Below are 15,987 nucleotides of genomic sequence, written 5' to 3'. Positions count from 1 at the left end.
CAGTAAGTGCTTTATCCCTATCTAACATTAATTGCCTGATGGTATTAGTTAACCATGGAGCATATTTCTTTGAGATTCTAAAAGTCTGATATGGAACATGTATGTCAAGTAAAGTAATGATATTATTAGAGAGAAAATCGACTTTACTGTCTATATCTGGCAATTCATTAATTATTCTCCATGGTGTAGATTCCAGATCAGATTTAAATTGACTGTAATTTAAATTTGTGAATAGTAGTACGATAGTACGAGTAGTAATAAATTTATTTGTATTAGATTTGACATCACAACCAAATTTTAAAACAACCAATTCATGATCGCTTATTTCTGGGATATGTTTTACTTCAATAGACAAGATTTTATCCTCAGTAGATGTGATTATATAATCAAGCAGAGTCGATGTGACTGGGTGATTCTAGTTGCTTGATTTACCATCTGCTTTAGTCCAAGACCATCTAATACATCTGTAATGAACTGTGTGGAATAATTATTGGTATTTAACAGATCAACATTAAAAACGCCCAAACAGAGTAAATGATCTACACTTGGCAGCACTGATGATAAAGTTGTTTCCAAAATTCCAAAGAAAGTTTTATGAAATGCTCCATAAGGATTATATAAAACACCAATAGCTAGTGTTTCATAACGAAGAGAGAGTTTTAACCATATCTGTTCAATTTCATTTGATGACTCAATCAGCACATAATTTATATTACATTTTATGTAAATACCTACACCTTCACCTGTGTCATTTTTATTCCTGTCTACTCGCTCAAAGTTATAGCCAGGTATATTAATGTTCTTACTGGATATTGATTCCTTTAACCATGTTTCACTTATACCCAAAATATCTAAATCATTTTTCAAAATAAGTTCTTTTACATCAATAAAATGCGCAACTAGCGATCTAGAGTTTATATGAGCACACTTTAAATTACTCATGTTAAGCTTAGATTAGATCCATACTAAATTGGTACAAACGATTATGTAAATAATATAAGCAAAATTTGTAGATGATTATTATTTGCATAAACAGTAATTCACATGGTGATGTATTAACAGTGTAAAAAAAATAAATAGATATTACTCTTTAATTCAAAACACAGTATAAACTAAGGATTTTTTACTAATTAACTCAAGATGTACAGTTAAATTTGAATTGAAGAGTAAAGAAAATAATCTAACAGTAAATAAATTTAATTCGCCTAAGTTCAGATTATTAAAGCAATAATTAAAAAAGAAACAAAAATAAAATGTTCAAAGAAAAATGAAAATAAAGGAAGTACCTATATGCCAAAATCTATCCCCGAGATATACCATTATAACTAATAATAATATTAACTCTAGTTGCAAAGCAACATATATGAAAATAAATTTAAATTATAATAAAGCAAGGTCGTTTTCAGATAATATAAGCTTCTTTGACCCATTTTGCGATACATATATTTTACCTTGATATGTCCAGCAGTTTTTGGCACCCACAGATGTCCTCACTTTTTTTTAATAATACCTGACAATCAGGAGAAAGCATTTCACTAATCACGACATTGCAACCTTTAAGATTTTTCTTCTGATTAAACACTTTTGTTTTCAACCATCTGTTTACAAACACAACGGCTACCGGTCTTGGCCTCTTATCATAATTTCGTTTTTTTACCTAGTCGATAGCAATCAACTAAATTGGTTGACAAGATAGGTATATTAAGTTTATTGTTGATTATATTTGTAATACCATCAGGTAGGTCTTCTTTCTCTTTCTCATCGACACCATTGATAATAAGGCATTTAAGCCGTTTGTCTTGTTTTAGATATTCAATGCTATTTTGGTTTTGAATTACAAGTTTTTGCACTTTATTTAATTCTTCTTTGACGGAATTAATTAATTCTAACATATTTTCTCAAAATTATTTATAAAATCTATTTGGGTACCTGAGATATTACTGGTTACTTGAGATCTTAGATCCTTCATACCTTGTTGTAAAGCTTCTTCAAGTTTCTCAACACGTGCTACAACATTTTTATTGATTGTTTCAGGAGTATTTCTTGTTAATGGCATTTTATTTAAACTATATAACTATACGTAACACTACACTAATTAGTACTGAAAAACTATTAAAATGAATGCAATTTACCGTAAATAACTTGGGTTTTCTCGGAGCTAGACTAAACACACACTGTTACTCGTTCAGCGCCATCTATCCATAATGGTTTTATTAAAGTTTTGCGAATCCGAACAAGCAAAAGAAATGTACATGAGTATATCTCATAAAATGAAGATAAAAAAAAACAACAAAGGAACTGTCAATAATTAAAATCTTGAGGAATTGCAGCCTGTTATAATGAAGAAAAGTTTGGCTCAGAAAAGAAACGTACCTGGACTTTCATGATTTTCTTACATAAAAGATTGACACTGACTGATGTTTTCCTATTTTTTACAAAAACTGTTTGTTTCATTGGTTTAGTTTTAAGTACTAGTTTTTAGTAGTAAATATAAATGTTTTGGAATATAATATATCAGGCACATATTTTAGGTTTTACACGGTATTTAACTGTAAAATTAATTTTTTCAATAACATATTTTGTGACATTCATGGTTTTCTCCCGAGACCCTTCATTTTTAGTATTAATTCAGTACTGAATTTAGTATTATGGCAAGCAGACCTTAGACTTTCAGAAACGCTATGCTTCTATGAGGAATTTTACGGAGAAATTCCAAAAAGCAAAATAGTTATTACATCTAACTTATATTGCAGAATTAGCCCAGTCTGTTATACAAAAATCATCGATTTCACGGCAAAATGTTTCGCAGATATCTGAAGCTTTTAAGACATAGGTGGGGGATACTAGATAATGAATAGATGAAAAGATATTCCTAGTTTTACATTGCGTTTTTTTTAAGCAATAATTTATGGTCAAAATTTGATTTTTTGTTTATAAATTTTTTCCCTTATATTTTAAATAAACAATTTTTATGTCATTTTTTTATGCCAAGAATATCTTTATTTTCCCGTTTTTTCAATTAAAATTGATAAATAATTTACGGATATATTTGCAAAAAAGCAGTTTTTTTGCACTAATGTATAAATTTAATTAATTTTTTTATTAACAAAATAAAATGTTATTAATATATTTCAACATTAAGGAATTACAGTCCTTTAAATTTGTGCGAAATTTCTCCCTGATCGGTCAAACAGTTTAAAAGTTATTCAATTTGTTTATCCCTGGGACTAATTATTTAAACCATTGATCTTGCCCTATGAATGATGCTAGACACATTAAACAAATTTTATAGGATTCTTTAAGACTTATACTATCTCAGAAGTTAAATGAATATTGAGTTTTCATCGAAATTATTTACAAAATAAACGTTTGAAAAAGGGGTATGTTTTTTACTTATAAACAATTGTAATAACTTCTATATTTTTCAAGCTACAGACTTGTACGTACAACCATTAGATAGCTGGTAAAAAAACTCACATTTCACAAAAAAATAAACCTTCTATGAACAATAGGAACGAAGTTAGCGACAATTTTTTTGTTAATTATATCTCCATTTTTTATAAACATTAAGAAGTAGAATTTTCAAGAATTTTGAATGAAAATCTAAACTTTATATTGAATTTTATAGCTATAAAATTCATCCAATTTTTCGAAACTTAAAACCTTTCGAAAAGAAGTTACTTTCGAAAGATCGACATAGGAAAGTGGAGGGGAAACTGTTTTAGCTCCTCGCTGCAAAATTTAATATTATGGTTACGGATTTATCATTTAAAAGTTTCAACAGTTCTGTAGGAATTTCATCAGGTCCATTTGCTTTTCCATTTTTAGCGTTTCTTATTGCGTATTCTACTTCTTCTTTCAATATGTCTGGCCCAGTTGCATTGATTATCTGAGTTAAGTTGTTTCTATCGTCTTCAAATAATTCATTCAGGTATTCTGTCCATCTTTGTATTTTATTCTCTAGATCTACAATAAGATTTCCATCTTTGTCTTTAAGTTTACCTATTTGGCATTTATTTATGCTTCCTGTCATCTCTTTTACTTTTTTGTGCATATTGAACGCATCGTACTTTTTCTCATAGGTTTCCATTTCTTCACATTGTTCTTTAATCCACTCCTCTTTGGCTTCTTTTATTCTCTTTTTTATGTGTTTATTTATTTCTTTGTATTTGTCTGGGTAATTCTTCATCTTTCTTCTTTGTTCCATCAAGTCTAGTATATCTTGTGTCATCCACCCCTTATTCTTTGTTGTTGTTTTTGTAAGATGTTTCTTTCCTGCTGTTTGTATAGCTGTATTTATGTACTTTAATTTTTGGTTAACGTTGTTTGTATCGTTAATTTGTTGCTGCACTGAACAGAGGTTTTTATTTATTTCTTCTCCTGTTTCTTGTCGTATACTTTTGTTTCTAAGTTTATTTAAATCTAGTGCCTTTCTGTGTGGTCTTCTAATCTTTTTTGGTCTCGCCTCTATCACAGTAACTACCGGGTTATGATCTGAGCCTATATCAGCTCCTGGGTACGTCTTAGTACATTTAACAGCATTATGATACCTCCTTGCTATCATAATGTAGTCTATTTGATTTCTCACTATTTTTTCTTTGGTATGTTGTGGAGATGTTTATGTATATAACCGTCGAGGAGGTAATTTGAAAAAGGTATTTGTTATTACGAAGTCTTCACTTTGGCAAAATTGAATCAATCGATCTCCTCTGTTATTTCTGTTTCCAAGCCCATATTTCCCTACTTGTTCTCCTACCTTACCTTGACCCATCTTGGCATTAAGATCGCCCATTAATATGTTAATGTATGGAAAGACTGACTTAATAAGTGAAGACAAACAACCTGCAACAAAAAGGTTCAGACTTGACAGTGAAGTCGAATAAATGAACCAAATTTTAACTTTTAAACCAATGTATGTAAAGAAAATAAAAAAAGTAAAGTTCAATAAACATTGTAAAATTTATAAGGCAAGTGATGAAAAAATCGACTTATTTTATCAAAGTAGTAAGGCGATTAGATTAATATTGTATATCATATTTGTAAGAAAAATAGAATAAAAATCAATATTGTTAATTATAAAAATACAAACAATTATGATTAATATAAGGAATATAATAATATAATGTGTAAAAAATTACCTGAAATTTAATCTATAAAATATATTATATTATATTTTTATATTATAAGGGTATTATTACATCATTGATATAAAATGAAAAAACATATGTTGATTTTCCGGGATTTTCCGAGATTTATGGGGGGTGAAAATTATGTCATCATTATTAATACTGCGACAGACTATTCGAGCAAATTAAAAAAAGTAAGTATTTATGTTGAATTTCAAATAGACTCAATTTTTCCGAGTTTTCCAATATTTTCCGGCCAGTGAAAACTATGTAGTTATTCATATTTCGACGAGCTACAGCGGAATAAAAAAAAAGAGGCTTGCAGCTGCAAAGGAAACCGAGATAATGTAAATTTTTCCTACGTGTTGCAATCTGAAGTTCCGATGCCGAAAAAAAAACGGAGCTGAAACAGATATCCTTTCCACTTTCCTATGTCGATATGTCGAAAGTACCGTCGTTTCGAAAAATTAGATAAATTTTATAGCTATAGGTTTCAATATAAAGTTTAGATTTTCATTCAAAATTTGTGCAAATTTTACTTCTTAATGTTTATAAAGAATGGAGATATGATTTTTTTAAAAATAGTCACTAACTTCGTTTATATTGGTCATAGAAGGTTTTTTATTTTTTAATGTGAGCTTTTTTACCAGCTATCCAATGGTTGTACGTACAAGTCTGTAGCTTGAAAAATATAGAAGTTATTACAATTGTTTATAAGTAACAAACATACCCCTTTTTCAAACGTTTATTTTGTAAATAATTTCGATGAAAACTCAATATGCATTTAACTTCTGAGATAGTCTAAGTCTTAAAGAATCCTATGAAATTTGCTGAATGTCTCTAGCATCATGCATAGGGCAAGCTCAATAGTTTAAATAATTAGCCTCAGGGATAAACAAATTAAATAACTTATAAAATATTTGACTGATCGGGGGGAAATTTCGCACAAATCTAAATGATGGTAATTCCTTGATGTTTAAATGTATTAATACCATTTTATTTTGTTAATAAAAAAATTAATAAAATTTATAAATTAGTGCAAAAAAACTGCTTTTTTGCAAATATCTCTGCAAATTATTTATCAATTTTAATTAAAAAAACGGGAAAATAAAGATATTCTTGGCATAAAAAAATGACATAAATATTGTTTATTTAAAATATAAGGGAAAAAATTTATAGACAAAAAATCAAATTTTGACCATAAATTATTGCTTAAAAAAAACGCAAGGTAAAACTAGGAGTATCTTTTCATCTATTCATTATCTAGTATCCCCCACCTATGTCTTAAAAGCTTCAGATATCTGCGAAACATTTTTCCACCTTTTTTTTTAACCAGACTGGGCTAAATCACTAATATGAGTTGCCTATTATTCAATTTAAAATACAAAATATAAAAGCTAAGTCTTAATAACTTCGTTTTTCTCGAAATCTCCCAGTTATGCTCAACAAGCAATGTGATGCGGATCTTATCTCTCGGTACAGACAGAAACAACAGTAGCAAAGATCAAATAACAAATGATATTGACTTACCTTGTACGTTCCTAAGTTCTTAACTGCGCAGGCAAATCTGACATTCCTCCCTGCAGCAACGGTGATGTTCTGGATAACATCAGTGAACTCGGGCTCCTCCGCAACCGCTGAAACAACAGGTACAGAATAACCAGCCTGTTACAGATTGTTTAAGATGTAATTTAACTAATTGAGCTCCAGTAGCGAATGACCACTATTATTCGCGCAATTTAAATCAGGCCCGGTACGGAAAATTTATATATATATAATATTGTTTCTTTTTTCAATCAGCAAAGTTTCAGAATGAAACTGAATTGCATTTCTCTGTAAAAAGGACAACTTTATTATTAGTTACACAATATTAAATTGTTTATTTACAAAAATATTTGTAAATTTGCAAAAATAAATACCATTTAAAGCTTTTAACTAATATAAAATGATGTCTCTTATGGCAGTAATAAAAATTAATAACGACAAGTCAAGATTCACTGTCAAAAGCTTCACTTTAAAAGAAGAAATTATAACATAAAACACACACACACACACACGCACATACTTTATTACAAGATTAATTATCTACCTTTATTAAGGGTTCCCAAACGTTCTATATTATCAAGTATATCTCAGATATTCAACCCATTGGGCCTAATCAACACAGTAGTGATAAAAGCCAAAATTCTCTTGTCATTTAAAAAACTTAAAATTCCTAGGCATGTGAAGCTTAAGCATTCTGTTGTATTAGAAATGCACGCGTTTTCTGATACTAGTGAACTAGCATATGGTTCTTATATCTATAGTTGCAGTATCAATGAACAAGGTGAAATATCCGTAAACCTATTATTTGCCAATTCAAAGGTACATAGCTCCCCTCAAGCGAGTTTCAATACCTCTTAACTATGCGCAGCTCTTATATTATCTCAGCTTATTAATAAAGTAAATAATTCATTGAAACTTCAATTTCGAAGCTCATACTATTGGACCGATTCTACAATAGTTCTTGGTTGGATAAATACGCCATCTTATTTACTTAAAATCTTTGTAGCCAATCGTATCAGTGAGATTTAATCAATGACAGCAGCTCGCAATTTTAGACATGTTACTTCAAGTCAAGATCCAGCCAATTTGCTTTCACGCGGATAATTGTAGTCAATTCTTTTAATTTTCCATTTATTGATTTCTGTTGTCTTGTTAAACTTAAAACACTCGTTGCTTATTGGTAACGTTTAGGAAAGTCCTTTTTGCACAAGAGTTAGATCAGTCTCTGCACTTTTTTAACTAAGCCAGCTCAAGGTGAAGGATTTCTCAATGAATTATCTGATCATCGTATATTCAAAGGGAAAAATGATTTTCTCCAAATGTAAAATTCTTTCTCTAAACTCTTTTTTTGACTAAAAAACTAAGCATCTTCTGGCAAAATTTCTGGACTATTAATGACAGAAACACAGTAAACGGAATAGTAAGAGAATAAACTCTTTTTTTGACTAAAAAACTAAACATCTTCTGGCAAAATTTCTGGACTATTAATGACAGAAACACAGTAAAAGGAATAGTAAGAGAATGTATTCATTGCTTTCATTTTAATCCTAAACATGTTTATCCGATAATGAGCAACTTACCCAAAACCAGTATCTGACAATAACATTTGATAGGATCTTATAATGAATTAAACAATTAAAGGATTTATGAGGATTTCAACACTGTTATTGTTAAGATAGAAGGTATCCTAAACTCTCGCTCTTTGACTCCTATATCCCCTGATCCTTCTGACCTTACCTTAATCACTCCTGCCCAATTCTTAATTGGACGTTCAATGGAATCAATTCCAGAAGTTGACCTTACAGACATCAATCCCTGGTAACTTCATCAATTTTAAAGACTCCAGTCCAGCAGATTCGGTAGCACTTTCGGCAACGATGGTCTTTATAATATATAACCGAACTGCAGAGCTAACAAAAATGGAATGTTGTGTACCTGTGTCAAACATTCACCTTTGAAATTTATTTCTTATAAAGGATAAGGGACAGCACCCGTTAAATTGGGTGATGTTTCGTATTTATTCTCTTCATCCTAGTCCAGATAGTGTAACCAAAGTGGTTACTCTTTGCACTACAAAGGGTCTTACCAAGAGAGTAGTTAGTACAATATGTCCGCTTCCTATATACACAGTGCAGTGATAACTGATGAACTATATAAAAGTGTTTACTATTTTGTTAAACTCTATTACTAATTTAAATGTTTAGTTTTGAACAATTTGATTTGATTATATTTGTTTTCATTTATTTGGCTTATATTTAGTGTAATTTAATAATTATTATTTGAAAGGTGTGCCTTTCAAGGTGGGCGGTATGATAAGCATTTGTAAAACACATTGATACGCTATTGTCTATGTCAGCCGTGCGCGTACTGTTACAGCGCCATTATTAACACTTCCTATCAAGCCCTTAAGAGCGTATGCGCAAAATTTCGGGCCAATGCTTTTTAAATGCATTAATTTTTTTCGAATCCTGAGAAAACTAATAAGTATTTTTGAAAAATTTAAACGCAGAATGAAAGAATACATTATTACTGAGGGCAGAAAGTCTCTGAAAACTTCTATAATGTTTATTTTAATAAGTTACAGGGGTGAAAAAAAAAAGAAAATTTAGTGTGATTTTTAATTTCAAATATCTCATTAAAAAAAATTTTTTTGTTTATTCTAAAGGACTTTTGGCCCTCGGTAATAATGTAAACTTTCATTATGTGTTTAAATGTTTTTAAAAAATATTTGTTAGTTTTCTCAGGATTCGAAAAAAATGAATGCATTTAAAAAGCATTGGCCCGAAATTTTGCGCCTACGCTCTTAACGGGACAACATATACTGCAAAATAGTGTTCAGGATAATTCCCCGTGTAATTTCTCCATATACTTTATTCTTATACAAATACACTTTAAATACTTGGTCTTGTCTGAGTAATATTAAATAGTTTGTCGTGTTTCGAATATATTTTACTATGTGAATTACAGTTTTTACTTTTTGTCCTTATAATATTCAAACATATTCAATTAATTAGTTCTGTGCGGTTTGAATATTAAATGCATATGAGCATTAATTATAATATAGTAAATAATTGCAAAGAACTAATAGAACTCGTCCATTAGAAGCTATGAGATATTTATTAAAGAGTATTTTCAAAATAGTAATCATCCATGCAGCAATACAGTTGTAATTTAACAGTTGTGCCTATTAGACAATTGGTTCGTAATTCAGATTGCAGTAGAATTTGGTTTGCCATGCATTAACTAGCAAGAACAAATATCCATAGACTGCGTTTCGATAGCTTGAATGCAATACGGTTTATTTTCATACAGAGAGTCTTCACTATTATACTCTACTATCATTTTCGGTGTATCATGTACACGTTCTATTAATAAAACACACTGTCGATATTTGCAACCGGATGACCAAAAATTAGTAATATTAATCAGTTATTGCTTGGTTTTACAGGGTGTTTGCAGAGATTTGCTATTTAATATTTTCGGAATAGAGTCGGATTTTTGCTGCACGATAAATACACGCAAAGCATCAAAGATATCGAATACATCAACGATAGGTTATTAAGAATCTCTATAAAAATGCGTAACATCACAACACACCTGATAAGCACATATGCCCCAGACATATCTAAGCCCACAGCAGAAACTGAAAATTTCTATCAGCAACTACAAAACACCGTAGATAACATAAATGCTAAACACAAAATTATCGTATTCGGGGATCTTAATGCACGGATCGGAAACGATGTCATACCAGGTATAAAACAAAAGTACAACGAAGAAATAAATAATAAAAACGGCGAAGCACTAATACACTTTTGCGCTAGAAGTTAAATGAGAATCAACAACACATACTTTCCTCATAAAGACCAACATAAATACACTTTTAACAATAATCGAGGCCAGCGATCAATGATAGATTTAATAATCACAAATCGAGTGATAACACTGACATCGAGTCACAAGTACTTGATGTCAGAGCCCTAACAATTGCTAACCTGGGGCCGATCACATACTTGTTTTATGCAAGATGCTACTAGATCGTCCGCAACGAAACAGAAAACCCCCAATGCTCATCGAAAGACACAATATAGGGTCGCTAGCAACAGAGAGTACAAAACTCCTTTATGAGAACAGGATTAGCAGCAAACTAAAAGAGATCTAGTTACAACCAGAATGTGGAGTAGAAGATACTTGGCAAAAAAACAGGAAATGCATCAACCAAGCAGCAGAAGAAGTAATTGGAAAGCGGAAAATTAACACGAGGCGATAAACCACACCAGACCGTGGTTTTGTCCTCTGTATTAAAACGCAAATGCTACCTGAGATATAAAAGCACACAATCGGAAGAAGCTCTGGCAGAATATGTCCAAGTAAGTAACGAAGTAAACGCAAGAATAAAATAATTCAAAAGAGAACATTGGGCTCAATTCACCAGCGACATGGACTACGACCTATATGGTGCCCAAAAGAAAGTATGAAAAATGCTTCGGAACAGAAAAAAAACTGTTAACGAGTTCGTGCAGACCAAGGGAGTACCTATAGAGACATGGCAACAGCATTTTAAGGAGCTATATGATGCTTAAGAAACGCTGAATATAAACGAATACGAAGCAGATATAAGTGCTACAATCAATGACGAAGAGGTAGAAGCAAAGATCAAGAAGCTAAAAAACAGAAAATCACCTGGAACACATGGTATACCCAATGAATTCTTCAAATATGGAAGCCCTGAACTTGCATGTAAACTGTCACAACGATTTAACAAAATCTTAAACGACACAGAAACACCAGAGGAATGTTATAAGAGCATCACAATCCCCATATTTAAAAAAGGACAAAAAACTTGGCCACAAAACTACAGAGGAATAACCCTCTTAAATACAATGATGAAATTTTTCACGAGTATTCCTAAGAACAAATTGGAAAGGCAAATCACTAATGCTAAAGAACAACAAGGTTTGACAAGAGGGCGATCTATAACAGATGCAATATTCATAATAAAACAAATAAAAGATAAAGCTATAGAGTTCGGCATGCCAGCGTATATTTGCTTCATTGATCTGACGAAGGCGTTTGACAGGGTTCGCCTGGGAGACGTTCTAAATATATTAATAGAAAATAAAACACCGACCAACATAACAAAGATAGTCCATAACCTAAATAACAACAATGTAACCAAAGTTAGAGCAAGAGACTGCGCAGGAGAGCAATTCACTGAAAATATTCACCGGGTCACAAAACACCGGGACTAATTAGACAAGGCGACAGTTTAAGCCCCTTCTTGTTTAACCTACTCATGGGCAAAATTATAAGCAGCAATTATTGCCGAATCAGAAGATGATCTTCAGAGACAGCTCTTTCAGTTCTTTCAAATAAGCCGCCAACTAAATATGCCATTTCTACCAAAAAAACTAAATGCATGACAATAGCAAAATTTATTTCTGGGGTAAATAAAAAATATTTATGTAATTTATAATTGGGAGTGATGAACTGATTATGTTTTCTGTATATTTGATTGATATACTTATACTTATTTTTTACAGATTTTTTGAATATGAGATTTCTAAAAGCAACAAGCATATCTTGAAAAGCTTCATGCGGAATTTCTCTCGGATTCTGAGCCAAAAGCTGAACCTGACAATGACGATGCTAGTCACCAATAATGCTAGATGATAATCACCAATCGAATAAAGGGGAAGAGAAACAAAAATCGTTTTTTGTCACATTTAAATGTGATAAATGTTTCGCTGGACAGATAGAGTCCGATATAAACAAGTACTCGACAACAATAATTAATGTCGAAGAATCTCTAGATAACTTGACCAAAATAATTATTAAGGCAGCTAAAAACTCAATCGGCAAAACAGCTCCAACGAAACATACGACTCCAGTTCCATGGTGGAACTTGTAAAAAGATCATTAGAGAAAGTAGAACTGCCTTTAATAAATACAAAAAAAAATAAATTCACTAGAAAACCAACTAGAATATAAGAGAACTTGAGCCATAACTAGATTGACAATAAACACAGCTAAACGTCGATCCTGGATTGATTATGTTTATAAAATAAACAGCTCTACTCCTATAAATGAAATATGAAACAGCAATCTTTTTATACCCAATTTTTCAATATCAGTCGAAGATATTTTTAACATTTTATGCTTACCTAATAAGTTAAGCAGTGGTCCAGATGGTATTCCTGATTACTTTCTAAAGAATTGTATTTATTCACTATCTAATCCTTTACATATTGTTTTTGAGTCATCATTACAGACATCAGTTTTCCCAACTTTATGGTAGCATTCTTATATATGCTCAATTTTTAAATCAGGTAACAAACGAGACATAACGAATTATCGAAGCGTGTGTAAAAAATCCTCTATACCAAAAATTTTGCATAGATCCATCGATCAATTAAAATTTTATTGTAAACAGCGCCTAATACACAATCAACATGGATTTTCTCAGAATAAATCAGCCGTAACAAATTTAGTACTCTTTGAATAAAAAATATTAAACGCCTTGGAGAATAACGGTCAGATGGATACTCTTTATACTGACTTCTCCAAGGCATTTGACAGAGTAGATTATAACATCCTATTAGAAAAATTAAATGCCTTTAGCTTAAGTCATCAATTCTTGCAATCGTTTAGCAGCTTTTTAAGAGACCGCACGCAACAAGTGAGAATAGGTTTTTTTAATTCCAATATAATTAATTTTACATCAGGAGTACCCCAAGGAGCTCACTGTTCACCCTTGTTATCTAATATGTTTGTGATATCAGAATATTTGAGAAACTGCGATCACTGCAGATGATTTGAAATTATTTAAATCCGTAGATTCAAATGATGACATAACTTTAATTCAAGAGGATTTAGACCGCTTGAGTATTTGATGTGAGAATAATATTTTGCACTTAAATGTTGCTAAATGCTGCTATATAAGTTTTTATAGAGGTTTTAAAAAATATACTACTTCTAATACAATTAATGATAGTGAATTGTCCTATTTCAAAACAATTATCTTCTTATAATGGGCAATCCTCTAAGCCCATTGCTATCAGATATTTTTATGGATCATCTAGAGACAAAGATTTCAAAACATCCCATATTCAAACAGTTTTTATATTGGTGGAGATACGTAGACGACGTACTGGTATGTTTCACAGGAACTAACAGGCAACTCGACCAATTTTTATCGTATATTAATTCACTTCATAGTCATATTGAATTTACAATAGAAACAGAACAAAATCAATCCATAAATTTTTTAGATTTAAAAATTATCAGACTTAAAATCAAACATGACTTCTCCATATTTCATAAACCTACCCATACTGACACGAATATTCACAATTCATCATCCCATCCCACTCAACATAAACTGGCAGCCTATCATAGTATGTTACATAGATTAACAGAAATTCCGATGTCTTTTTTTTTTTTTTTTTTTTTATTTTTATTTTTATGGCTTCGGCAGTTTGCCATACAGCCAGTTACATGATCTTTTAATCTCATTAGGTACAGTAAAAAGTTTTTTAGTTATTTACAATCGAATAGACTAAAATAGATAAATTTACAACATTTAACAAAAAGAAGACAAAAAAAATATAAATAATACATACACATATATATCCATAAACATATACAATTAACATGGGTCACTCGTTTCACGTCCAGGGGACCATCAGGACATTATAATATATAACATACACAGAACTAGGCCACGGTAAATAGGATTAAACATATAAATTAGAGAAAACAAAGGTAACATTACATACATAACATTTTTTTTTTTTTTAACTAAAGAAAAATATTACATTTGGTCAAAAAATCGATTATGCAATCGTAAATTAATCTATTTTGAGTCGCTAGGGCAGATAAAACGTTAAACGGAGATTTACCGGTAATACGAACTATATTATTATATAATAAGGTGGATTCCAAATTATATTTGGCACAACCAAAAATTACATGATCTAGGTCACCTTCTACTCCACATTCCACACAGTTTTTACTCTCGATCACATGAATCCTTGCAAGATGAGCAGGAAAACAAGCATGTCCAAATTTAAGCCTAGATATGGTTGTTATATAACGCCTAGGGACATTATAAGTTCTGTGCCAATGTGCAACAGGGACAGTTGTGTGTAAAGAAGTGTATCTATTTGGGTTGGTAAAACAAAACTCAGACCATAGGTCACTCCATTTATATTTTAAAACTGCCTTGCGTGAAGCAACCAAATCAGAAATACTGGGTAGAAATTCTGTGGTATCCACTGAATAAATACTTAATTTGGCTAGTTGGTCCACATGTTCATTATGTTTAATTCCACTGTGTGCTTTGGCCCATATAAATATCACATTTTTTTTATTTTCCTTAAAGTGTTTAACTAATTTTTTAATTAATATTATGTAGGGATTGGAGTATGTGGTTGGAACAAAAGGTTGGTTAATGGCTGTGAGAACTGACATGGAATCTGAAACAATAATAACGGAGGAATCTCTGTTAGAAACAAAAAGTAGGGCTTGATATATGGCAATTGCTTCCGCACTAAATATGGAAATATTTGCTTTTAATTTGAACATTTTTTCTACCTTCTCCATGGGGATGTAAAAGGCACATCCTGTACCTTCTTCTGATTTGGAGGCATCCGTGTAGATAGTACTGTAGTAATCCCAATTGGATAAGATGCTTGTTATAATGTTGTTATTTGCTCTTCCAGTGTTAACATAATTTGGTTTAATAAATTTAACGCTATAAAAAAGAGCTTCAAAATCATTTATATCTGTGTGTGATTTTAAATTAATAGCTTCATCAGCACAAACTGTGTTTTCTCTAAGAGCTTCACATAGGGTTGGAGAATTTTTCTTAATCCAATATTTATTCGTTAAATCATAATTGTTTAAATTTGTTAATTCGGTATAAAGGAAAGTGTTCTGGTGTTTAATTTTCAGTAAAAATTTTTCGGCCAAGAAATGTCTTCTAAGAGAAATTGGAGGCTCACGTGCTTCAACATAAAGGGGCTCAATAGGAGTTGTCTTCATGGCACCAATACAGATACGCAAACACTGGTTTATAAATATGTTTAATTTGTTTAGTAAGTTCTTGCTGGCAGATCCATATAACCAACATCCATAATCTATGATAGAGCGATTGTAAGTTCTATAAAAAAGTAAGGAAGTCTGAACATCTGTTCCCCACCAAGTTTTAGTTGTCATTTTCAGAAAGTTTAGGCCTTTTTCACATCTATTTAACATATATTCTATGTGAAATTTCCATGTGAGCTTGTGATCCAGTATAATGCCCAAATATTTA

General features: G+C 31.1%; 1 protein-coding gene across 3 annotated transcripts in view; it reads right to left on the bottom strand.

The window, feature by feature from the left end:
- LOC140452009 (lachesin-like) overlaps positions 1–15,987 on the bottom strand; it is a 461,558-nt gene that overhangs the window by 229,275 nt on the left and 216,296 nt on the right. For all 3 annotated transcript variants that reach the window (XM_072546020.1, XM_072546018.1, XM_072546019.1), the window contains exon 3: positions 6,657–6,763. In XM_072546020.1, coding sequence (XP_072402121.1) covers positions 6,657–6,763 — 107 coding nt within the window. The remainder of the gene's footprint in view (positions 1–6,656; positions 6,764–15,987) is intronic.

Source organism: Diabrotica undecimpunctata, chromosome 10 (assembly GCF_040954645.1).
Source record: "Diabrotica undecimpunctata isolate CICGRU chromosome 10, icDiaUnde3, whole genome shotgun sequence".
NCBI classification, from domain to species: domain Eukaryota; kingdom Metazoa; phylum Arthropoda; class Insecta; order Coleoptera; family Chrysomelidae; genus Diabrotica; species Diabrotica undecimpunctata.
Note: the sequence above shows the minus strand (reverse complement) of the source record. Positions and strands in the feature narration are given on the sequence as shown.